Source organism: Mirounga leonina, unplaced genomic scaffold (genome assembly GCF_011800145.1).
Source record: "Mirounga leonina isolate KUSES-001 unplaced genomic scaffold, KU_Mleo_1.0 Mir_91, whole genome shotgun sequence".
Taxonomy (NCBI): domain Eukaryota; kingdom Metazoa; phylum Chordata; class Mammalia; order Carnivora; family Phocidae; genus Mirounga; species Mirounga leonina.
The window spans coordinates 25,975,926-26,003,346 of record NW_023270839.1 but is presented as its reverse complement, the minus strand read 5'-3'; the positions used below and the strand labels follow the sequence as shown (position 1 = coordinate 26,003,346).

Genomic DNA, 27,421 nt, shown 5'->3' with positions numbered 1-27,421 from the left:
TTTCACCCATCCTCCCATCCACCTCCCCTCTGGTAACCATCTGTTTGATCTCTGTAGTTAAGAGTCTGTTTTTTTGGTTTCTCTCTCTTTTTTCTTTGTTCATTTGTTTCTTAAATTCCACATATGAGTGAAATAATATGATATTTGCCCTTCTCTTAGTGACTTATTTCACTTAGCATTATACTCTAGATCCATCTATGTTGTTGAAATGGCAAGATTTCAGTCTTTTTTATGACTAATATATACTGGAATATTATATATTATTATATTAATACATATATACACACACCCCATTTCTTCTTTATCCATTTGTCTGTTGATGGAGACTTGGAATACTTCCATAATTTGACTATTGTAAATAATGCTGCAATAAGCTTAGGGGCACATTTACCCATTCAAATTAGTGTTTTTATATTCTTTGCTTAAATACTCATTAGTACAATTACTGAATCATAGCGTAGTTCTATTTTTAATTTTTCCAGGAACCTCCATACTGTATTCCACAGTGGCTGCACCAGTTTGCATTCTTACTAACAGTGCAGGAGGGTTCCTTTTTCTCCATATCCTCTCCAACACTTGTTCTTTGTGTTTTTGATTTTAGCCATTTTGACAGGTGTGAGGTGATAACTCATTGTGATTTTGATTTGCATTTCCCTGATGCTTAGTGACGTTGAGCATCTTGTCATGTGTCTCTTGGCTGTATGTCTTCTTTGGAATCTTCTGTCTATTTTTGATTGGATTGTTTGTGGGGTTTTTTTGGCATTGAGTTGCAAAGTTCTTTATATATTTTGGATACTAACCCTTTATCTGATGTATCATTTGCAAATATCTTCTCCCATTCAGTAGGCTGTCTTTTAGTTTTGTTAATTATTTCCTTTGCTGTGCAGATTTTTATTTTGATTTACTCCCAATAGTTTATTTTTGCTTTTGTTTCCCTTGCCTCAGGAGACTTACCTAGAAAAATGTTGCTACAGCCGATGTCAGAGAGATTACTGTCTGTGCTCTCTTCTAGGATTTTTATGGTTTCAGGCCTCACATTTAGATCCTTGATCCATTTTGAGTTTATTTTTGTGTAAGGTGTGAGAAAGTGGTCCAGTTCCATTCTTTTGCATGTAGCTTTCCATTTTCCCAACACCTTAGTTGAAGAGATTGTCTTTTTCCCATTACATATTCTTGCCTCTTTTGTAGATTAATTGACCATATAATTGTGGGTTTACTTTGGGCATTCTGTTCCACTGATCATGTGTCTGTTTTTGTGCCAGTACCATACTGTTTTGATTAAAACAGCTTTGTAATATAACTTGCAATCTGGGGTTATGATACCTTCAGTTTTGTTTTTCTTTTTCAAGATTGCTTTGGCTAGTTGGGGTCTTTGGTAGTTCCATACAAATTTTAGGATTGTTTGTTCTAGTTCTGTGGAAAATGCTGTTGGTTATTTTGCTAGAAACTGCATAACATCTATAGATTGCTTTGGGTAGTATACATTTTAACCATATTTGTTCTTCCAACCCATGAGCATATAAGGTCTTTCCATTTGTTTGTATCATCTTCACTTTCTTTCATCAGTGTTTTATAGTTTTCAGAGTACAGGTCTTTCCCCTTCTTGGTTAAGTTTATTCCTAGGTATTTTTTATTTTGGTATAATTATAAATGGGACTGTTTTCTTAATTTTTTTTTTGCTACTTCATTATTAGTTTATAAGAATGCAACAGATTTCTGTACATTGATTTTGTATCCTGCAACTTTACTGAATTCATTTATCAGTTCTACTAGTTTTCTGGTGGAGTCTAGGGTTTTCTACATATAGTATCATGTCATCTGCAAATAGTGAAAGTTTTACTTCTTCCTTACCATTTTAGATGCCTTTTATTCCTTTTTGGTGCCTGATTGCTGTGGCTAGGATTTGTAGTACTATGTTGAATAAAAATGGTGAGAGTGGACAACCTTGTCTTGTTCCTTACCTTAAGGGAAAAGCTTTCAGTTTTAAAAAGCTTTTTTTGAATGTGATTACTAGAAAATTGAAAATTACTTATGTGGCTCACATTTGTGGCTGGCATTCTATTTCTTTTGGATGACGCTGCTTAGTACAACACCTTTAGATACATGTGAGAGAACTGAGCAGAGAAGAAAATGAACTCTGTGCTACAAACCTAGTCTCCTGATTCTCACCCAAGATTCCCTGTGAGATCTTACAGGCTGCCAGCATTATGATTTGTGTCACTATTAACAAATAGGCTCAGCATCACTTTTTCCTATATTTTATTTCCCTGACATCTTCTGAACTTACACTTTTGCATTAGAGCAATGTGGGTTCAGATGCTGCAGTGAAATTACCCTTATAGTCTGGATGTTTTCTTGACATGTCTAGATTTTAAATGGCTCTTGACCATCAGCTTTTTGTGCAGCACATTCCATTTTATACTTTCTTGAGCATCAGTAAATTTTACTTAAGTCTCTCAAGCTCTTTCATAGAAACACCCATCAATCTTATTCAGTCTTTTTTCTTTTTTTGGAAACTGTGTGTATGTAGAGGGAAAAATATGGACTTTCTTTTACTACCGTTGAGTATTGTCTCTGCACTATTCCAATCTGGTAATCCTAGATGCTGCATAATTGTGAAAATGCATTTCAGTAGGAACAAATTTTTTGTTTAATCAACTTTTCCGGTTTGTTTGAGTGATGACTCCCACTGGATATTAGGATTGAAAATTTTGTTTCATTTTTTTTTCCTTTTGTATATAGTCTTTTTTTCTGTTATGAAAATAGCATATGTCCATTAAGAGAAATTTGGAAAATAAGAAAAAGTAGAAGGAAGAAAATAATATCCATACTTCCTGCTATCCAAAAGTAATTATTGTTACTATTTTCTTGTTTTTCCTTACGGTCTTTTTTACTATGCCAAGATTTCTTATAATTGTGTGTGTGTGTATATATATGTGTGTGTGTGTGTGTGTGTGTGTATCCTTCTGTTTTCACTTCACATCCTATCATTACCATTTTCCCAATGTCTTTAATATGGTCATTATACACATAATTTTTAAGGGCTGTGTAACATTTGGTTGAGTGCATGTCTCATAATTCAAATAACCCATTTTCCTATTGCTTGATACTTAGTCTGTTTTCAGTTTTAAAATATAATTTCTTGATCTTTCTGAATTGATCCCTTTTCCATTAGACTGAGTTTTTGTGATGTATTTATAAAACTCAGCTAGGATGATTACATGAACACATTATTTCCTATGTGAAGTAATGAGAACTTGAAGCATTATTACTCAGGCTGCTTAACAACAGCCTTTGTCAGAGCATCCAGGAATTAAGTGTGAGTTGGGCCAGGTTGAGCATATAGACTGAACCCTGGGAGGTTTCAGTTCCATGAAACATGATTGTTTCCCGAGTGGGTGGCTGTCAGACCATCACCACCAAGTTCCAAGTTTATCTCTTCTTAATCATAGCACAACATGAAAACCAAAAAACTCATGTTTTGCTTTAAAAAAATGTTATTAGTGGCTTGGGTGCCTGGGTGGCTCAGTTGATTAATCATCTGACTTTGGCTCAGGTCATGATCTGAGTCCTGGGATCAGCCCCACTCCCACTCCTTCTGCCCTCCCCCAACCCCCCAGCTTGTGCACGCTCTCCCTCTCTCTCAAATAAATAAATAAAATCTTAAAAAAATGTATTAGTGGCACATGTAAATCCACAAACATCAGTAATTTGAAACAGTTTGAGTAAAAGTTTTGTATTACAATTACTAGTTATATAGCACTCATATATTAAGTATATGCATCAGTTTTGAACTGCAGATCGCCTAGAGGAATTTTGGGCAATGATTCAGAAGTGTGGCTAGCAGATCCTTCAGACAGCTATGAAGGAACTTTTCCCTTCTTTGTCCTGCTAGATTAGACGTATATGGACAGATGGTCAAAAGATCTATCACTGGCTGCTGAATTTTTGGAAAAAACTTACCCAGAAGAGGGAGACTTCATATATGGTGTTCCCCTCTGCTAGATTTGATTCCACATGTCAGTCTTGGGTAAGAGTGGATTATTGTTCTTAGTAAATATGCTTTCTTTTTCTCCTTGAGAACCTGCAATAAAAAATACCAAAGTTTGTTGAACTTAATGAGCCTGAAGCTGACACATATGTAGTGTGTCTGTATGCTTCTTGTAAGTGGGGCAGAGGTTCTGGGGTTCTGTTAAACCCACGGGAGGACTGATATACCCTGCATTGAGTTACCTCCTCTTCATTTGGGTTTGTGGGTTTGCAATTAGAGTGGAGACTTCTGTAATTAAGCACAGGCAGAACACAAACTGAGTTTATGTCCACCTTACCCTGATAATTCACATGTTATGATGGTACTATTGGGTTTAGGGGACAGCTATTTAGGGTCTGCATATATAAAAGGAAAATTTTAGGCAAAAATCTTGATTCTTCTTTTTTTAAACAATGTTAATAAAACACACCATTACAAGTTTAAATAACAATGAGTTCATGAGAGACTATGGACTCTGAGAAACAAACTGAGGGTTCTAGAGGGGTGGGGGGCGGGGGGATGGGCTAGCCTGGTGATGGGTATTAAAGAGGGCACGTATTGAATGGAGCACTGGGTGTTATACGCAAACAATGAATCATGGAACACTACATTAAAAACTAATGATGTAATGTATGGTGATTAACATATTAAAAAAATAACAATGAGTTCAAAAGTAAGCTAATAGGACTAGTCTTAGTACTTTTTGGACTCAGTGGAAGTGATTCAAAAATTAATTTTTAGCTCATGCTACTAACTCACAGTAAAAGTGTTTCAAAAATAGTTTCACCCTCAGTAAATTAATTTCTGTTTCTTAAGTCTTGGATTGATAATTTCTTGGGCAGTTTCTCTGTGTCAGTTTTGCAGATGGAAGGCCATGAAGCTGTGAAATTGTTATAGTTCTTATAAATGATCTTCCATTGTAATCAATTATATTGCATGAATATAATTTTTTAAAGTGGTGGATTTCTAAATGGTAACTATTTCCCCAAATGAGGTTCATCTTGAAATAATAGGAAATTATAACACTTTCAGAACTCTGCACATGAGCTTTTCAGTGGCATCTCCTAATTTCTTTTTAAAGTTGATGTAACCCAGATGTTAGCTGTTCCCTTTTCCTTCTCTTGAAGGTCCCTCAGAGACATCCCCTTCCCCTTTTCCCATAAAGGCATTAGAGAGCAAGGTAGAGTTGACTGAAGATTGGGGGGGGGAGATAGAAATTAGGAAGTTTATTTTACACACCCCATAGCCAACAATGTGAAATCCTATTTTAACATTTTCTTCCCCATAGTTCTTTTTCTCTGCTGCTGGCCTTTGTAATCTTTCCTTCCCCCATTCAGTGCTCAGTGTAGTTGGCTCCAGTCTCTTTTCTCAGTGTCTGGAGCCCCTCATATTTATCTCCCTTTTATTACTCAAATAATTTTATTACTCAAATAATCACCTTGGCTCTGAACTCAAAACTTGTCATAGCTGCTTACCAAAATAGGAGGCTCTTCTGTAACTAGGACCCACTTATCTTAGATAATAATGAAAGTAAAAAATACACCAAACTCTATGTAACATTTAAAACTTGATTCTCTCTCTTTATAAAAATAGGCTTATGCATCTCTTCTGAGTTGTCATAGGATTTCTTTTGAAAAAACAAACCCACACCTAAGCCACAAAGCCATTGGAATTGTTAGAACATTAACTTTAATGAAGTAAAGCTTTCTTAAGATCTTAAAATCTGGAAGCTAAATGAGATCATAGTATTATAGTGAATAAGTTTGGTTTTCATCAGAGCCCACAGGTTGTCTATACTAAACCAATGTTAGTAACATTGTTGATTGACTACTTATCATTAATTAACTATGCATACATTTCTACTATAGTGACATTTTCTTTAGATCTCCTGAGATAATCTCAATGGGTTAATTTCTTCCATGCATTTTATTTTTATTTTTTTTTAAAGATTTTATTTATTTGACAGAGAGAGACATAGCGAGAGAGGGAACACAAGCAGGGAGAGTGGGAGAGGGAAAAGCAGGCTTCCCGCGGAGCAGGGAGCCCGATGGCGGGGCTCCATCCCAGGACCCGGGGATTATGACCTGAGCCGAAGGCAGACGCTTAACGACTGAGCCACCCAGGCGCCCCTCTTCCATGCATTTTAGATTGGTATACTATCTGTCTGTTGGGGATATAGAATTAAGAAAACAAGACTATAAATAAAATATAGAAATTACTCTTCATTCCATCACCCAGATCAGAGCAAACTACAGTGTGCTTGTGAAGGCATTTTATCACTTCTTTCCTCCTCCATCTTTGCTTTTTCCTCTCTACACAATATTCATTTTAAAAATACTTGAGATTATATTATATCCTATTGTTGTGATTTGAAGGTGCCCCTTCCCCCATATGTCCATTAGAACCTGTGAATGATCTATTTAGAAAGAGGGGTTTTGCATATATAATAAGGGTCTTGAGATGAGATCATCCTGGTAATCCAGTCACAAGTGTCTTCATAAGAGAAGAGAAGGGAGGAAGATACACAGAAAAAAAGATTAATGTGAAGATGAAGGCAGAGATGGGGGTTTTACAGCCCCAAGTCGAGGAATGCCTAAAGCTGCCGGGAGCTGGGAGAGAGGCTGGAACAGATCCTTTCCTAGAGCTTCCAGAGGGAGCACCACCTGCTGACACCGTGATCTGGGACTTCTAGTCTGTAGAACTGTGAGGGAATAAAGTTTTGCTACTTTAAGCCACCTAGTTTGTGGTAATCTGTTATAGCAGACCTAGGAAAATAATACTGAGGTTTTTTTTAGCTTTTAATTGAGAGATTCTATATTTGATCATTTGTTCATTCTTTCACTCAGTACACATATATTAAATGCCTATTATGTGTCAGGCAGAATGCTATATGCTGGGGATGCAGAGTTAAATAAGACCTAATTTCTACTTCGAATGTGATATAATCATACATAGATGGTATGCAACAAGTTTATTTCTAGAATTGCCATGATGCTCTCACATTTCATTGTTTTTGCTGATAGGTAAGATAAGTGAGCAAAAATGACTCATTTTATTAGGATGTTCAACTTTCAGAAATTCTAATCAGTACAGAGACTCTGTAGACAAACCTATGCCAGGTGGTAGAAAACCTTGGTAGGATCTGGGAAGCTGGTTGGAAATGGTGCCTTGAAGCTGTAACTCAAGGGAACATTGGACTACCTTTAAACTTGAGTACTATTCTCAAAAACTAAGATCTATTTCCCTATTTCATATCAGGAATTAAAAAAAATTCTCTCTACTTGTTTGATCTTTGGTGAGGATTAGATGTGCAATAATAGAAGAAAATTAAGAACTGCAGAGAGCATAGAAAGTAAAAGTATTGATCTCTAAAATAGATTCAAAGACTCAAAGGAATCTGTGATATTTGGGGGCTGTAAGAGTCATATGGTCAGCAACCTAGGGAAAGAAAACTCTGGCAGTGACATTGTGTACCATTTACTAGAGACAAGGAAGAAAAAGTGTAATTGAGATTGTGATGCTGAACAGAAGGAAGGAAATGGACTCTAATGATGGAGAAAGAATAGATTTTGAAGATGTGAAGAAAGTTGATAGTATTTTTTTTATCCAAGGATATATGTACTTTTTTCAACAAACATTTTTTTTGTTTCTTAATTTTTTAATTTTTTTAAATTTTATTATGTTAATCACCATACATTACATCATTAGTTTTTGATAGTATTTTTTAATGGAAAATATATGGTATAATGAATATGCTTTGTGTAAACTCTGGAAAAACATTCTTTCACAATAAATACCTATTGGATTCTTTTTTAAGTTGAATTATAATGAACATACAGTGTTAATTTATATTATTAATCACCATATTGTTAATGATTAACAATTCTATACATTACTCAGCACATATCATGATAAGTATACTCTTAATCTCCATCACCTATTTCACCCATTCCCCGCCCACCTCCCTTCTGGTAACTACCAGTTATTCTCTGTATTTAAGAGTTTATTTTTTGTCTTTTTTTCTTTGTTCATTTTTTTTTTTTAAGATTTTATTTATTTATTTGAGAGAGAGAGAATGAGAGAGAGAGCACATGAGAGGGGGGAGGGTCAGAGGGAGAAGCAGACTCCCCGCCAAGCAGGGAGCCCGATGTGGGACTCGATCCAGGGACTCCGGGATCATGACCTGAGCCGAAGGCAGTCGCTTAACCAACTGAGCCACCCAGGCGCCCTCTTTGTTCATTTGTTTCTTAAATTCCACATATGGGTGAAATCATGTGGTGTATGTCTTTGACTGACTTATTTCAGTTAGCATGATTCCCTCTAGGTCCATCCGTGTCGTTGTGAATGGCAAGATCTCCTTCTATTTATGGCTGAGTGATATTCCATTGTATATACATACCACATCTTTTTTGGATTTTAAATGTGCCTAGAGTCCAGTGTTAAATTCAGTATGGGAAAGTTCCAGGGGTAAAGAAGGAAAGTGCAACATTGAGAAATGGAATTGAGGCTGGAGAGGGCTTCGTGGAGAACATATGAACATTAGAGAAGATTGAAGGAGCTGTGTTGGCAACAGGGGATCCATTTCGTTCAGATGATCTGATTTGATCTGTGTCAATCAGCATGTGCTGGGACATTTTCAGGGTCATGAAGTGGAAGTTTTATAGGGGTTTTATAGGGATCCATGTTTACCACTAATCTGCTCATTCACCTATATTTATGTAACACTTGTCTGTTCCAGCCACTGTGCAGGATACTAGGGTACAGGATTATTAGGACCCATGTTCCTTCCTTCAAGGAGCCTGAAGTCCAGGGGAAGAGGGGGACAAATAAACTTCTTTTACAGCAATAGGTACCATGATAAAAGGAAGCATGAGTTGCTTTGGGAGCTCCCACATGGGAGGACTCCAACACATGTTTTGGGAGGCTGGTAGCAGGGATATTGTTAACTCAGAATAAGTCATAGAAGAAAGTTCAGCCATTGAAAAGGTATTTGAATGGTGGGCTGAGAGGGATGGGGGAGAAGAGGAGGATTTGGGAAAGGTGCTATTTTTAATTAACACCTCGTGGAATTCTTACTCATACTGGTTTGAGTACCATTGGGGCAGTTACTTCAAAGTCCCTCCCAGCCCCTAAATACTATGACTCCATTACTCTTCAGCTTTGTCGTGATAGTGAGGTGCCAAAGAGGGGAAGTCCTGCAGGGTCTGGCCTCTGACTGCTTTTCTAGCCTCATCTCACACTGCTCTTCTCTCAGCCATACTCTCTCTGCTTCAGTCCCTGATAATCACCATCCTCCTTCCCCCTACAGGGCCTTTGCCCATGCTGAGAGTTTGCGTCTTTTCCCTAAGAACAGAGGGAATACATGGAAGGATTTACCTTTGGGAAAACTCATGCCTATTTCGTGGGAGAAAAGGCAGTAGAGAAGCTCCAGGAAAGATGAGAGAGGTGGTTGCCTACTGCTGTACTTGTCTGTCTGTCCTTACAGTACTGTGAGTTACTGGAGCCCGAGACAATCTCTGTATTCCCATCACTTAACTTAACAATGTCCTGCATGTAGTCACTGCTCAATAATTATATGATGTATGAACAAAATGTATTTAAATTAATTAAATGAATCATTTTGAGTCAAGATCAAAATTTCTTTTAGTTATTCCCCTCTTCCCCCCTTTCTTCCCTGTAACTAATATGGGATAAGGGGAAGTGTCCACATATTATGTGTTCTGTGTACATCATTGTCTGCTGTCATTGCCACTTGACCGTGCTGTCTGCTATGGGGTCATTGGCTACCAAACCCATCTTTAATCCAGGTGCTCTGGGTTACTGGGTGTTTCCCTGACATTGCTGTACCTTAACATGCATGGGACTGTGTAAAGAAAGAGAGAGGATTAGGTTTATCTGGGCCTCATTTCTGAATTAGCAGAGCTCATTGAAGCATGCTTACTGTTTCTTTTTGCAGCTGCCCCCCCAGACTGTAGCTTGTCAGAAAAGCAAAAATGTGGTAAACTGGGTGCCCAGGACACTTGAACAGAGAAGAGGAGATGGGCTTGTTTGTGTCTGCATCAGATTTCCCTCCGGCAGGACTTTCTGAATTGTTAACGAATCCTGTTAATCCAGTTTGCCTCATCTGGTAACCTTACTCCTTTCCAGGCATTTGTGTTCAGACATACTTTCCCTCTTCACACTGCTAAATTTAAGGCTTAATTTTCAAATCAAATGCTCATCTGGCTGACTGCCTGAGAAATCACATGTGGAGAGCTCATAGACCCAGGCAGGGAACTGTGCCCTCGCTTCTAGGGAGTGGGTCTGGAAACCATATGAACTGTAAATAGTTTTAAAATGTAAAAAAGTAAAGCTTTCTGGCTAAAGGGGAGAGCTAAGGCTTTTTTTTCTCTCTAGACTTAGTTATTAGGTATCTGTTGGAAATTACTGACCTCTACCATATAGCCTGTTTACTGTCTCTATCAGCTGGGGCTGGACCAGCCAGATTTAACCCCCTTGAGGACTCAGCTCTGCCAACACTTGCTTTATTAGAAATAGGTTCTGGGGTAACAGCTATGCACCATAAGTTGTCAGGTACATGATCTTAACAGAAATTGCCTTACTTCACTTAATTCTTCTTTCTAAAACTTGGGTGAAAGAAATAGGTTAATGTCTTTTAAAATAACAGAGCCTAATTTTCTAGTAAGAGCAAGAAAAAGAAAAAAAAAATAGGAAAAGGGTCATGGCTTCCTTTATTTGCTCCCCATCAGGTAACATCACCTGCTACAACATCACCTCCCACTTTGAGAAATATTGCTTAGCATATGTCCTGTTTTCTTTGTTGGACTTTCTTTTCTTCACTTGATCCTTCCTTATAGAAAGTAGTTCCATTAAGACTTTTCTTCTTCTTTTCTTTACCTTTGGCCCCAATTCTTGTGGGTGTTGAGGCACAGAGATGTTGTCGCTCATTCTTAAGTATAGACTAACAGAGATACCCTTTCATTCTGAACTGGCAAATATCTTCAGATTCTCCTTTTTATCCCTTCTGTATTCCAAATTTAATCCTTTCTCTGTATCTCTTTCTCACTCTTCTTTTAGGAGTAAAGAAGAAAGAACACTGGAATCAAGATACAAAGTGATAGAAAAACAATATTCAATATAGGCCCTTTTGAGTAGAGAACACTTTAGAATATTAGATGTCTCTCTTAGAGATTATAGAGGAGTTCATACAAATAAATATGCAAAGGACCACAGCATAAATGCTTAGAATTGGCATGCAGATTTGTTGATGTTGAGTTTCTAATCTGAGTTTCTAATTTGTTGATGTTGAGGTGCTGATAATGTTGAACTAATATAAGTTCTATTCAAATGGTACCTAATTATTGGCCACCATCCTAGGCATGAGATCTCCCAATTAACCAAGTCAAAAATGCAATTCCCAGTAGTGGCTCTTGTGATTAGGAAAGAAATTCAGAGGAGAGAAGATTGCTTACACACATATTTAAATACATTTTTGCAGATTACAAATAAAACCATAAGATCTGAAACCTCTTGATAGCTAGAAAGCATGGAGGGCTTGGGGAGAGCGTGAGGCCAGCCTATCATTGCTCTGAAGGAGAAAAATTTTATCCTGGAGAACAGTGGAGTATACAAGATAGAATGTTTACCAGAAAGTGATTAAGAGGGCAACTTTCTGGCAGAAAGCTTTCATCTTCCTAATAGAGAAGACCAGAGTCTATTTCAGGCAAAAAGGCATCATCTAGCTATATGTAGGAAGCAGAAAATTCTAGAGATGTTGGGACTTAAGTAATGTTAGAGAGAAATAAAAGGATTGCAGTAGAAGCACTTTATCATCCCCCTTTCCTCTAAACTATGAGAAATGGAAACACCATTTGATATATCAACCCTTAACCCAGGGCTCTCAGCTGTTCCAGGGACTTATAGAATTATGGTCTATGGGGCATGGGACAAAAGATGTGTAAGGACCTTCACCAAAAGTCAAATTTACCTAGGCCTTCAGGGTCCAGAGATAGTGGATTAATTTGGGAGCTCCAATTCATGTCCTAGGTTGGGGCAGGGGATAATGTTGCAGTTCCTGCTCCTACCCCAAACCCAATGGCTTGAATTGGAAAAACTGATGGGGCTCAACAATACAGCCAATCTTATTGGGTCCAGTTGAATTATTATTCTGGTACTATTAAAACCAGACATATGGCTGCTCTGAAGCAAAAAAGAATGCTTAGGTTTGCATTAGTTCCCCAAATATTGGGGATGTACCAAAGATGATTAATGTGTCACTTCTTGTTTTATGGATTCACAATTTGTGGAGGAGGGAGATAAACAAGTGGATAGTTTCAATATGGTGTGTATGATGATGGGGGTTTTTATTGCCATGGAAGTACTGAAGACAGGTACTTAGCCTGGTCTGGGGGTCAGACGAGAATTCCTGGAAGAGGTGAGTCCTTAACCAAAATTAATCAATTAAAAATGTAAGAAATCTAAAACAGTAAAAATTTCTACTTTTTAGAGAAAAATATTATCTCTCACCTTTGTATTTATTTGGTTTCTGCAAATATGCATATATGCAAAAACCCATCACATATATAATTTGTATGCCACTTTTTTTTGACATGATAACTCATATATGGCATTAAACATTTTTTGGAAAACATTTTTAATAGCTGAATAGATGTGTTAAATGTTCCCCTTTTGTTGGATAATTAGTTTGTTTCTAATTTTCTTGTTTTTGTAAATTCTCAGAGGCACATCTTTGATAAACTTTATATGCATCTCTATTTCTTTAGGCTCTATTTCTCGGGAATCTACATTGTCTTTATAAAAAGATTCTTAATGCATACTGTTAAATTACTTTTGAGGAAGATTGTGCCCACTTATCCTCCCATTTGAACAAATGAGTGTTTTTTCTGCAGTATCGTTGCAACTTTGAGTATTCTCTTTTAGAAAATCTAGGCCAACTAAATAAGTATAAACAGGTATCTTGCTATTTTAAAAATTAATCGGTTTCTACTGAGAGTGATTATTATTTTTTAAATATTAACTGTATTTCTCTTTTCAGTAACTTACCTATTTATATTAATTGCTTATTGTTGGTTATAGTATTTTTGTGTGTGTGTTCTGTTTGAAAATATAGTTTAAATTTTGTCTTCTAATAAATTCCTCCAGTGGGAAACAATGACATTACTATGTATGTACAGAGATACTGCTTCAGGGTTTTTGCTGGTGTAGTGTGCACATCGAATATAGTTTCTCTAAGCAGGACCAGGTTGTACTAAGCCATCCACATTCCTGACCATTTTCTTTCTGTAAAATAGCTCAGATCAAAAGATATCCTTTTTAAAAATATTTTCTATTTATTTATTTATTTATTTTTTATTACGTTAATCCCCATACATCATTAGTTTTTTTTAAATTTTTTTATTGTTATGTTAATCCCCATACATTACATCATTAGTTTTTGATGTAGTGTTCCATGATTCATTGCGTATAACACCCAGTGCTCCATTCAATACGTGCCCTCCTTAATATCCATCACCACATCATTAGTTTTTGATGTAGAGATCCATGATTACTACTTGCCTTTCTTAAACCCGCAATGTGTTCTTTCTCTTCTCCCTTCCTTATCCAACAGGGCTCAGCTCCTATGTTAATTATCTCTGGAAATCTCTTCAATATCTATGCCAGGCAGGTGGAGCAATCAGTACTCTCTTTGTGCTCCCACAGGCTAGAGATAGCCAGGGAATTTTAATACTTAGTTCACTTTAGACTTCCCATTGACTGTGAGCCTCTTTATACCATCAACTACACTGTGTTTATCTCCAGTGCTTGGCCCACTGCCTGTTGTATAGTGGGTGCTCAGTATTTATTGAAGCCAGCAGAATCTACTTATTCTTAATTTCTTTCTTTCTTTCTTGAAGTAAAATGATTTTTGTGTGTTTATTTTTCCTATTCTTTTAACCAGCAATATACATTCATGACATATTAATAATAAAGAAATTGGAAGTTTAAAGACCATGAAGGAAGTTGGCATCCCTGTGGAATGCGCATCTTGCCTTATAGCCATATGAAATACAAGTCAAAGGTTAACACTTTGGGGAAAATGAATAATGTTATTATTCTCTAAACTGTTATCCTTTGCCTGAAATGATTCATCCTACCCTTACCCTCTTTCTGTATTTTGCAGTTACCTCTGCTAGACTTTCTTAGGGCCTCCCCAGCAGGTGTAGCCATGTGGAACCAATACTCACTTCAGGCCCAGAGCTAAATATGCTAGCACACAGCATGAATGACCATGGAAATAACTAATCCATTCAAATATTCGCTGAATAAATATATCTTGAGCCAGGCACTGTCCTACATATTGGGGATATAAAAATAAGCAGGACAGACAAATCCCTGCCATAAGGGGCCTACTATAAGAGGAGAAGACAAATAATAAGCAAAATATAAGCAAATAATATGATTTAAGGTAGTTATAACTACAACAAAGAAAATAAAATAGGATACTAGAATAGAGAGTAACGGGATTAGAGATGAGGAAGTGATTTCAAGTAGGGTGCCCAGAGAAGACCCTTTGAGTAGATGAGATTTGATTTGAGAATGAGCTAGGCATGTCAAAATCTTGGGTAAAAGAAACAAGTATAAAAGCACCAAAGTTGAAATGAACTTGATAGTAAGGTATCTACTGTGACTAAAGTTTTGTGATAAAGGGGAGTTCTGAGGAGTTGGCAAGAGTGAAGTTTTGGAGGTCATGGTGGAGAATTTTAATTTTATACTCAATGTAATGAGAAACTATTGGAGGGTTTTAGTCAGGAGAATTGCATGGAATGACAAAAAGATTTCTCTGGCTACTGTATTGGATAATGAACTGCAGAGAGGAGCAAGAGCAGGATAAAGAAAACAAATTGGGAGTTTCCTACCATTGTCCAGATGAGAGGATGCCATGGACTTGATGTTAGTAATGTAGGGTATAAAAAAAAATAGGAATATATCTTGTTATGGATGTTCAAACCCATGAAAATAGTACAATGAATTCATATTTAGGTAATATTACTCAGCTGCAGCCACTAACTTTTTCCTACTTTTGTATCCATTGTCACTTTTTATATTCTGGGGTATTATAAAAGCAAATCCTGTATGTCATATCACATTATCAGTAAATATTTTAGTACTTGTCGTGAACAGATAAGGGCTTACAATATATTTAGCCATAATACCATTACTATACCCAATAAAGTAACAGTACTCCCTTCATGTCATCTAAAACTCAAAGATTAAAATATATTTTGAGGATAGAACCAATAAAAATGCTGCCATACTGTGTGTGTGTGAAGAGAGAAATTGGAAGTCCATGGGTCTTAGCTGAGGTTCCAGGATGGGAAATACTGGGAAGGAGGATGCCATTGCGGTAGTGTTCTATTTTTGTTTTTTGGGTTTTTTTTCTTTGACTAGTTTGGGAGACCAGAATTCAGTTGAGATATTAGTCTTCCTGAAGTGATGTAGAATGGGTCATTGAAACTTAGTGAAGACTGAGAACTCATCCTTGGATTTAGCAACTTGAAGAGAGGTTGCAGTTGGAGAGATGGAGAAAAAATCCTGACTGGAGAAAGCATGGGCAGTCAAGAAGTGGAGACACTGAATATCGATAGCTCTTTCGAAGACTTGAAATAAAAATCAGAATGTACCATCCTTATAATGAGATACTTTATAATAACAAAAATAGTCACAGTACTTTATTATTTTATAGTTTGCAAAATGTTTGCATAAATTTATCTTACATGACATTCACAGATGTCCTGATAGACAGGTGTTGAAATGTCAGATGAGTTTATCCCGTTTTAAAGACCTTAGTGTTATGAATAAAGACACATTCTGAGGGATTGGCTGAGCCAATTAATGTAGGTCATAGAGGAAAACTTCAATTTTTTTCAAATTCTTGCCCAAGTCACATGGCTGATTGGTGATGAACTTGGACCCAAGTCCATGTCTTCTGATTCTAATGACACAGACTTTCTACCATGTTACAATGTTTCTTTCATAAACAGAAGGTCAGGATTCTCCTCTTTAAGAATGTAAGGATTTTAACAAATTGATTCCAATCTCCTGTCCTTTCTGAATAATATTTTGTTTCTGAAAGTATCAAGATTTTTTATTTCTTTTTTATTTTATTATGTTATGTTAATCACCATACATTACATCATTAGTTTTTGATGTAGTGTTCCATGATTCATTGTTTGCATATAACATCCAGTGCTCCATTCAGTACGTGCCCTCTTTAATATAGATTATCCATACAATGTCATCTTCAAAGGACAGAGTCATTACTATAAAATGTCCAAATTTTTGTTTAAACAATTCATTAGGGGATCCTGGGTGGCTCAGTCGGTTAAGCATCTGCCTTCGGCTCAGGTCATGGTCTCAGGGTCCTGGGATCAAGTCCCGCGTCGGGCTCCCTGCTCAGCGGGAGCTTGCTTCTCCCTCTCCTCCCTGCTTGTGCTCTCTCTCGCTATCTCTGTCACTATCTGTCTCTCTCAAATAAATAAATAAAATCTTAAAAAAAATAAACAATCCATTAGGATTTGACATTCATGAATTTGAAACATTACCTTGAACTTTGTCTCTCTTTGTAATGAAAGTGTCTAGGGTACAAAACTGATGGCCCAGTGAAAGAAAGCATTCTAGTAATTGCGAGCAATAAGATTTATCCTGGTCCTGAGAGAAATATAAATGACATAATGGTTGAATCCTCAAAAGGGGGAGATATTTTACTCATGACCACAAGTAAATCCTGACTGAAATCTGTTGGCATGATGTTAAGTCATGAGAAGCCAAGTCTAGAGGGACCAGAGTAATATAGTCCAGGCATATAGTTTTCTGGTGAGCTCACTGTATAAGGGGACAAAGCTGGGAATATCTTGAGGAATGAAAATTAATATATACTTTATTAGTCAATTTCTCTGGTCTATCAGTTTTCTTGCTGGGCTTTTGATGACAGCTGTATGGCAAACAGTCTAATACTGAGATCATTCTCCTGGAGTACAGGTATTCTTCATTGCTGACTGAAAGAATATCCATATGCTCCAGGTATCAGAAGGCAAAGATGATTTAACTGGTGTTATTTAAGAGCCATATTTATGTTTTCCCACAAATCTCTAGGTTTCCTGATAACTAGAGTCTGTATCTAATTCTACTTGTCACTCTGACACGAAGCCCCTGGCTCAGTGTTCATTTTGCAGATACGGAGCAGTCTTGAACTCACTAATGAAGGGTGATGGTACTTCACATGCTACTGGATGATGATCTAATTAAGAATTCTACCTACATACTATCCTATTTCTGAGGAACTCAAAATGATAAACATTACGTCCTACTTTAAAGTAACATTTAAAGACTTTCTTAAAAAGTGTTCAGGACTTAATGTGACTATAAATCTAGTAAGTAACTAAACTCATGATCTTCCAGTAATATCCATAGCTGTACTTTGTGCCACAAAATCAGGAATCCTATTTCCAGAAATATTAGGTTCTCTGACTAGAGCAAATCAAATCACACAAGAGACATCATTGCTTTATCTATATTGGTATGGCATGTGTTATTACTTGGCACGTTAACCAACTAATATTTCTTTTCTGGCTTAACAGACATTTGGTTCTCTCTTAACCTGGCCCTATATAGGAAAATTGATTAAGAATAGCAATGGGAAACATAATATAGGTCTTTTATCCTGGAACCCAGATATTCAGGTTTCATTCTCCTCCACTGGGAGCTATCTTCTTTTGGGGTGTTTTTCAAAAAGAGTTGCTTGGTCAAAGCATATTCTCTGATTTCTCAAAATAAGGTGTAGCAATTTAAATATTTTATTTATTTACTTATTTTAGAGAGAGAGAGAGAGAAAGAGAGAGGGGGAGAGGATCTCCAGCAGACTCCCTGCTGAGCATGGAGCCAGTCCTGGGCCTGGATCTCAGGACCATGAGGTCATGACCTGAGGCAAACCAAGAGTCAGACGCTTAACCAACTGAGCCAGGCGCCCCAAGGTGTGGCAATTTAGATGAAGAGAATGGTTGATCTACTCAGGCTAAGGTGATTTCTTGTAATTTTTTCCATCAAAATATGTTTATCATATGAGGAGTATTTCAGGAATAATGATTCCCCCCCCCCCACCCCGTAGACATTCTAGGATATTTGGGTAGTCAGTGGCTATCAGTAGAATATTTTTTAATGGTGAGCTACTAAAAATTTATCTTTCAACTTCATTTACTAACCATTGGAAAAAGGAGTGAATTGGACAACCCAAAGTTGTACAGATTTTTCTCCAAAAGTCATAAAATGGAGGGACGGATACAAAGAATCATGGCAGCTGCTCATATGGACTTTAGAGAATTGGAATTGGAACTAGAGAAAGGTGAAATAGTTTAGAATTGAAAAGGAATATTCTAATTACAAGAGCATGTCAATAGCAAAATGGGGAAGTGGGCTCTCAGTTTGTAGTAGCTGCTCTGCTGTGCCACCCCTGGTCCCCTGGTCCCCTTCCAGCCTGCAGAACGTACTCCCCCAGCTGCCAGGAGTGCTGCCTGTATACAACCCTCAGCTGTCAGGCCCTTCTGGGAACCGCCATTGGCTGAGGAGAGCTGTTTGGCTCAAGGTCGCCCCTTCTTGCTGGAGTCACACTGCATCCAACGAGTGAACAATGCCAAGGTATACTGGTCTCACCCCCTGGATCAAACTCGGAAGGCCTGTTCGAGCTCCAGAGCTCCCCATAAAGTTGGTCGAGCTGCTGCTGTGACTGTATCAACAGCCCAACCCCTCCCTCTGCCCCTCTGTTTCCTTCACTCTCCCACAGGTGCTAATATAAAGAGAACTTGCTGATAAACTTCTTGCACACAGATGATCTTCTGAATCTGCTGCCCAGAAATCAGGCTGGACCTAAACAGGTCTGTTTTCTCCATGGTCAATGTAAGGCATTTCCTTCAGCATTGATATATGAGAGCAGATTTAATAGTCTTCTTTTGAAATAATTTTCTTCCAATTTTCTTGTGGTCCCATTATCAATTAGGCATATGTTAATAGAATCCTAAGAATTTACAGAAGACAGGACCTTAGAAGGCTGATTCAGGAGAAGGGTTTCAGTTTAGGGAAATGATTAAAGAGAATACACTTTCTGCACAACTCTCAGTAGGCTTATTGTTCAGGTGAAACTTAGTGAATCGATTATTCTGTTTTGAGAATAGGAAGGCTACATTGTATGTGTGTTTGTGCATCCTAATGCACAATAGAATCTGCAAGGATTTATATAAATTGGGTAGGACATCTATGAAATTGATTACTGTTTCTCAGCAAATCATTAAACTAAATTATCCATGCTGAATGACTACATCTTTTATCATCTTACCTTCTTCACCCCTTCCCCCCCACCCCCCCACCGCCCTGGGCAAATTGGTATGAGAGCATCTTCAGCAGCTGATCTCAGACCTCCCTGTGTGACTCTGTCTCAGCATAAGCACTGTGTGAATAAGAGGGGAGAAAAAGGAGGGGAACATCTGCATATTTCAAAATAAATAGATTCCAAAGATATGAGTATTACGCTCATTCTCAATGTAATGAGATCCTGTTCACCAGTCTGTTGTTAGAGGATTAGGGCCAAGCTTTATGTCTTATTCTAGTGTGGCTCTGACAGCAGTGCAATCGAAAAAAAAAACAACAGAAATTGCTGTTGTCCACTGAGCATTTGTGTCAGGGGACCGTGACTGCAAGCTGTTTTGGGATCAGCAGATTTTAAATACGGTAGTATGTACTTTGTTGTGATCAATCCCTTCAGCTCTTTAGGGTCTACTTTTTTCTAAAGAGGCAAAACATAATAATCATTGAAAATGTAGTAAAAAAAAAAAGAAAAATATAGATGTATTAAGAACATGGGCTTTGTGGTCAGACAGATTCAGGTTCTAGTCCTGGCTCTGCCACTTACATGTGATCTTGGAAGAGTTTTCTTTTCTTCTATTTTTTCCTCCCCAGTTGTCCTTTAATCAATATATGTGATGCCAAAAATTCAAACAGTACACAAAAGTATACCATAAAATGAAGTCTCCCTTCCATTCCAGTTTTCCTGTTCATTTCCTTTTTCTAGTGGCAATTACTGAATATTTTCTTGTGTGTCTTTCAAGCAATTTTCTATGTATATAAGAACAGAGTTGTGTGTAGGTATATCCTTGCTTCAAACCGCAGTTAGAATCTTACCGTGTGTATACAGTGTCCTACACATGCTTATTTTTAACCTAGTAATGTACCTTAGAGAATATATTAGCACATACAGACCTATTCGTATTCTTTTTGGTGGCTGAATTGTATTCATTCTGTTGAGTAGATGAGCCATAACTAAATAGGTGTATCATGGTATATCTATGTAATCCTTATCAATGGGTATTGATAGTTTATAACACAATACTGCAGTAAACATCATTGTATATCCATCTTTGAGCACCTGTATGATCAGTTGTTTAAAGTGAAATATCTATTTCAAAGTGTGTGGGCATTAAAGTTTTTGATAGATGTTGCAAAATAGGGCAAATGTCTCTCTTTCTCTGAACCTCAGTTTTCTATTTTATAAAATGGGAGTAGCAACAGTTCCTATCTCATAGGGTTGTTGTGAGGATTAAATGAGGTAAGATACATGACTAGTGTTGCCAGATATAGAAAATTAAAATACAGGATGTCCAGTTAAATTTGAAGTTCAGATAGACAATGATAATATTTTAGTATAAGTATGTTCCAAATATTGTATAGGGGCATACTTATACTAAAAAATTATTTGTTGTTTATCTGAAATTCAAATTTAATTGGGTGTCACTTGTTTTTGTTTGGAAACCTTGTACATGAAGGCTTCAGCACAGTTCCTGGAATACGGTAAGCACTAAATAAATGTTGGTTGCTATAATTCTTATTAGACATCCAGGGAAATGTTGTCACTCAACAAATGTTTTTGGCAATAATGATTTTGTATTTATTTTCATTCAGCCAACAAATATATTTTGCCTGCTAGGAATTAGGCATTATTCTAGGTCCCGAGGATACAGTGGTGAATAAAGCAAGATCTGTATGGGCAGGAGAATATTTTTGTAAGATATAGGTCTGACATGGGCTTGAGATTAAAGAAGAAACCAAACTCATTGTATGTGGGTTGACTGGTTAATTAGGGGAGGTCAGTTATATTGACTTCCTTGATTGTCTTTTTAGTATTCCAACATGTCTTCTGTAGCTTTGAGGAAATTCTCTTTTCAGAAATCTGTGTTGCTAATAGGCAGTCAGAAGTATTAAAGTATGGACGGGAGACTTGAAGAGCCCATTGAAGATTTCCTTCTGCCATTATGCTTCAGTAATGGGCTTGGTATTTTGCTCAAAGCAAATGATTTCTAGCCTCTGGAGCTAATAGTTCGACAGGGAGCATGGTTGGTGCTATCTCACTCAGAATTACATTTTTTCAAGAAGTTTCTCAGCATAGCCTAGCAGCTCTGGATGTCTCATCAGGAGTAAGCAGATTCAGATCAATTTATCTAACAATTACTATATACAGTTGCCATCTCTCACCACCTTTTCTCAGAACTCAGATTCTCTGACGTTCTGAGACTAGGTATATAGTTAGTGGGTGTATTTTTAAAATTCCTTCGTCAAAGTAATTCTAGTTGCCATTCTGTGGCAGTTTAACTTCATATGTTTTATGGTGACTTTGGAATTTAAATTTCATGCATCTCTTTCTGGAATTTTGGCTTCTTATTTAACAACTGGCTTGTGAGTTTACTAAGGTGAAGTCTCTATCATTACCGCAGCTGTTTTATTATTTATTTATTTTTAAATTTTTTATTTTTTTATTATGTTAGTCACCATACAGTACATCATTAGTTTTTTTCTTTTTTCTTTTTTTTATCATGTTATGTTAATCACCGTACATTACACCATTAGTTTTTGATGTAGTGTTCCATGATTCATTGTTTGTGTATAACACCCGATGCTCCATGCAAAATGTGCCCTCCTTAATACCCATCACCGGGCTAACCCATCCCCCCACCCCCCTCCCCTCTAAAACCTTCAGTTTGTTTCTCAGAGTCCATAGTCTCTCATGGTTCATCTCCCCCCTCCAATTTCCGCCCCCCCTTCATTTTTCCCTTCCTTCTCCTAATGTCCTCCATGCTATTCCTTATGTTCCACAAATAAGTGAAACCATATGATAATTGACTTTCTCTGCTTGACTTATTTCACTGAGCATAATCTCCTCCAGTCCCATCCATGTTGATGTAAAAGTTGGGTATTCTTCCTTTCTGATGGCTGAGTAATATTCCATTGTATATATGGACCACATCTTCTTTATCCATTCATCTGTTGAAGGGCATCTCGGCTCTTTCCACAGTTTGGCTATTGCGGACATTGCTGCTATGAACATTGGGGGTGCATATGGCCCTTCTTTTCACTACATCTGTGTCTTTGGGGTAAATACCCAGTAGTGCAATTGCTGGGTCATAGGGTAGCTCTATTTATAAATTTTTGAGGCACCTCCACACTGTTTTGCAAAGTGGCTGTACCAACTTGCATTCCCACCAACAGTGTAGGAGGGTTCCCCTTTCTCCACAACCTCTCCAACATTTGTTGTTTCTTGCCTTGTCAATTTTTGTCATTCTAACTGGTGTATTTTAGAAAAGCCTGATTCAAAGAACCATTAACTAGATTATGTCATTTCAAAACCTGAAATAATTATGTGATGATACTGAAAACTGAACCTTATTTTAAAATCTTGGAATTTCTGGATTCAGTGCAATGAAATGAATTAACTTGCTTTCAGAATACACATATATTGCTTCCTTTATGGGAGCAGAGGGGCTTTCCCCGACAAAGTTGTAAAGGCAACGTTTGTTGGTGCCAAGTCTGTGGAGCCAGGTGTCATCATCACAGCCCATGAGGCCATCCTGTGTCTCCCTCACAGAGCTGTGATGCAAGCTTGCTTCAAACACGAGCCCCAAGAACAGCTGCACCACACATGGAGGGACAGGGAGTGTGTTCTCATTGTTTCAGGATGATGACAAAATGCAATTACTATACAAGCTAAAAATCTCAGAAAAACTCTAGGAATATTTCAAAGATGAGCTTTAGAGCAAATCTTCCTGTCTGCCCCTCCAGTCCTGCTGGTATGTCTTTGATGTTGTGTCACCAGTGGTGTTAGTAGTTGGTAGGACAATAAAAATGGTGGGATTTAAAATACAGAGGATTTAAATTCATTTTCAGGTCTTTATCAGTTTATATTTGTTCAGTAAGTGTGGATACTTTTGTAGTTATGACCCTGAGTGCTCATTGAAATATACCTCTGAGATCCTAGTAGATATAATTACCTGCCAAGGTAGAATAGGAAATAATATTTTGAAAAAACACTCCTTTGATTGGAGTTACCAGATTTTTTGACAGATATATATTCAAATAAGGGGTTTAACCAAGATATCACACATTGCCTACTGTAATTCCCATGGATACCACTACACTTTTACTAATTTCTTTCCAATTGCTTTGGTTTTACAGGGGGAAATAATAAGATACTAGTAAGATACTAGACTTGAGAAGACCAGAATTTATGTGAGAAAACTCAGGTTTTGGGTTGTTCTCCCAAATAGTGGTTGTTGCTATTTATCTGTTCAAACTTAAGTATAAAATATGCATTTTGAAGTGTGTAAGAGATGTTGTAGGGTTCCCTTTCTGCTTTGGTTGATTTTCCATTTGGGTGGAAGAGTTAGGGTGCAGTCCTTCCTAGAGCTTACAGTGGGTAGGAAGGAGGAATAAGTTTGGAAATGAAACTTAATATCATTTGAGCTTCTCCCTAAAGCAGATGCACTTTCAGTAGAGACTTCAGGGCAATTCAGTAGCAGTGCATTTTGCATAAATAAAGACACGGTCTCTATCTCAGTCCATTCACATCGACTTTTATCTGAGATACTGTCCCCTGAGAAATGTCACTAATGCTCCAAAGGAGGTGGTACCCAGGAGAAATAAACCAGCACATAATCCGTATCTGTAAAAATAAATAAAATGGGATTTAGAAGGCTTCCTACGTTCTCCCATTGTTGTCGAACTAGATAAAGTGCAGAAAAGTGTGGCATTGGAAAAGCGATTGAATTCTGGCTAGAGATGAAAATGCTGCAATTGAAAACTTTCCAGAACAACATGTACTTGGATACGTATTAAAGAAAAATTCTTTGAGTGTTTAAGCCAAATGACCCAGCAGGGTTGATAGTGTGAGGCATATTTCACAGTTGTATAAATATTTAAAACTGTTTTCCAGACTATAAAAACAAGTAAATTAGGGTTTGTTTTTTAAGTTGCAGAATGAAATTTACCTGCCCACCTTAACTTGTTGGGGAACCTGTCCTCATCCCAGCCTACTCTCTTAAAAGAGGATTGCTGGGAAAGAAGTGTGAAGAAGGCTTTTAACTCAGAAAACAAAGCTGGTTTATGTTTCAGAGAATTTCAGAAGGGATGATTAGCAACCTGGTATTCTGCCACAGGTGGTCTGTTTCCAGATGGCCTGACTCCCCAACATGTCACAAGGGGCCCAACCAACTAAACACAATAGCTTTTTAAAAAATTTTTTTATTGTTATGTTAATCACCATACATTACATCATTAGTTTTAGATGTGGTGTTCCATGATTCATTGTTTGTGCATAACACCCAGTACTCCATGCAGAATGTGCCCTCCTCAATACCCATCACCAGGCTAACCCATCCTCCCACCCCCCTCCCCTCTAGAACCCTCAGTTTGTTTTTCAGAGTCCATCGTCTCTCATGGTTCGTCTCCCCCTCCGATTTCCCCCGCTTCATTCTTCCCCTCCCGCTACCTTCTTCTTCTTTTTTTTTTCTTAACATATATTGCATTATTTGTTTCAGAGGTACAGATCTGAGATTCAACAGTCTTGCACAATTCACAGCGCTTACCAGAGCACATACCCTCCCCAGTGTCCATCACCCAGTCACCCCATCCCTCCCACCCCACCCCTCACTCCAGCAACCCTCAGTTTGTTTCCTGCCATTAAGAATTCCTCATATCAGTGAGGTCATATGATATATGTCTTTCTCTGATTGACTTATTTCGCTCAGAATAACACCCTCCAGTTCTATCCACGTCGTTGCAAATGGCAAGATCTCATTCCTTTTGATGGATGCATAATATTCCATTGTATATATATATACCACATCTTCTTTATCCATTCATCTGTCGATGGACATCTTGGCTCTTTCCACAGTTTGGCTATTGTGGACATTGCTGCTATAAACATCAGGGTGCACGTACCCCTTCGGATCCCTACATTAAACACAATAGCTTTTTATCAGAAACCCTTTTGAACCTGGTGAAGGGTAGACTAGGGGCTCCATTATATACATAAGCCCAAAAGAAAACAGGGCAGCATCTCAGCCAGGTTGTTCTCAATTCTGAGCTGTTGGTCCTAGCCATTAAAGTGCCACCAAGGCTGTCCTTCAGTCACAGTGCTTATGGATGATTGGTGGCTGTTCTTCCTCATTCAGTCTTCCAAGGCTGCTTTTATCACTCATTGTTCATGTCCTTTCCAAAATTTTTATTCTTTTTCTCTTACTTGCATTTTAGCTATTGCCCTGGACCACTTTTCTTTGCCTCTGGTTAAACAGACTGTGGAGACAATGGCAGTGATGTTTTATTTCTATATTTTTAAATATAGAGTCTGAAAAGAATGTCAGTGACTGAATTTAGTACTGCCCGCCCCTCCTCCGCCGCCCAACCGTCATCCCTAATGGCCACTGTTCTGGTCAAGGAAACATAAGCAAGAGTTAATAGCTGGTATATAAAGCTGGCACCATGGGTGATGGAAAGATCACATAGCCAAGGGTTAGGCATCTTGAGTTAGTCCCAGGGATACCCCTAACTCACTGGGTATCCTTGGGCAAATCACTTGGCCTCTCTGGGCCTTAGTTCCCACATCACTCAGGTAAAAGATTTTATTATGTAAGGTCCTTTGAATTTAGCATTTTAGAAAAGTCTTATCTGCTTCTGTTATATGATGTACCATTGTGAATACACTCCCTTGATTCTGCTCTGTTCCTGAAAACAAATAATTTTGTTTTTGTTCTTAGACTGCAGAATGAAAAATGGATGAATGTCAAAGTGGGAGACATCGTTAAATTAGAAAATAACCAATTTGTTGCTGTGAGTATTTAATATTATTTATTACAGAATTTATCTCAGATTAAAATAGCATATGTACTGAAGTATTTACATTTGCAAATTTGGTGAATCTATACTAATTCATAATAATTAAGAGAATACCAGAATGTATTAGTAAAGAAGTCTCGATTATAAAATATTGTTAAAAACATATTGATTAATTACTTTGAATAGCATGGTAACTCAGATAAGCCTAAGTGATTATCTCTTTTTCAATTTCCCTTGTGATCTTTTAAATTTTTTTTATTTTATTTTTTAATTTTTTGTTATGTTAATAACAACACAATTTTTTTTTATGTTCTTTTAATAGACTTTATTTTTTTAGAGTATATATTTTCTCCTAGGAGTTTTTTTTTTTTTTTAAAGATTTTATTTATTTATATGACAGAGAGAGACAGCAAGAACAGGAACACAAGCAGGGGGAGTGGGAGAGGGAGAAGCAGGCTTCCCGCTGAGCAGGGAGCCCGATGTGGGACTCGATCCCAGGACCCTGGGATCATGACCTGAGCCGAAGGCAGCTTAACGACTGAGCCACCCAGGCACCCTCTCCTAGGAGTTTTATAATTTAAGGCTTTACAGTTAGGTCTATGACCATTTTGAGTTAATTTTTATACATAGTAAGATGTGTAGTTAAAGGTATATGTGTGTATATATATATTTTGCATATGGATGCCCAATTGTTCCAACACCATTTGTTAAAAGATATCCTTTCTCCATTTAATTGCCTTTGTACTGTTGTCAAATATTAGTTGACCATATATGTGTGGGACTATTTCTAGACTATTCTGTTCCACTGATCTATGTATCTCTTCTTTTGATAATACCACACTGTTTTGATTACTGTGACAGTACAGTAAGATTTAAATCAGGTACCATGAATCCTCCAACTTTGTTCTTTTCAAAAACTGTTTTAGCTATTCTAATTCCTTTGCCTTCCTACATAAGTTTTATTTATCTGTTTTTTTTTTTTTAAGTTTTTAAGTAATCTCTACTCCCAACATGGGACATGGTAACCCTGAGATCAAGAGTCCTGTGCTCCACTGACTGAGTCAGCCAGGCACTCCTCTACATAAATATTAGAATCAGCTTGTCAATGTCTGTAAAAAGTCTGCTGGAATTTGGGTTAGGACAGCATTGTATCCATAGATAATTTGGGGGGAATTAACTGCCTAA

The 27,421-nt window shown here is 37.4% G+C and overlaps 1 protein-coding gene across 1 annotated transcript in view; it reads left to right on the top strand.

Annotated features, from left to right (window-relative positions):
* The window catches only part of ATP8B4 (ATPase phospholipid transporting 8B4 (putative)), a 265,650-nt gene that overhangs the window by 93,986 nt on the left and 144,243 nt on the right, over positions 1-27,421 (top strand). The window contains exon 7 of the mRNA XM_034994445.1: positions 26,158-26,230. Within this exon, the coding sequence (XP_034850336.1) occupies positions 26,158-26,230 (73 nt within the window). The remainder of the gene's footprint in view (positions 1-26,157; positions 26,231-27,421) is intronic.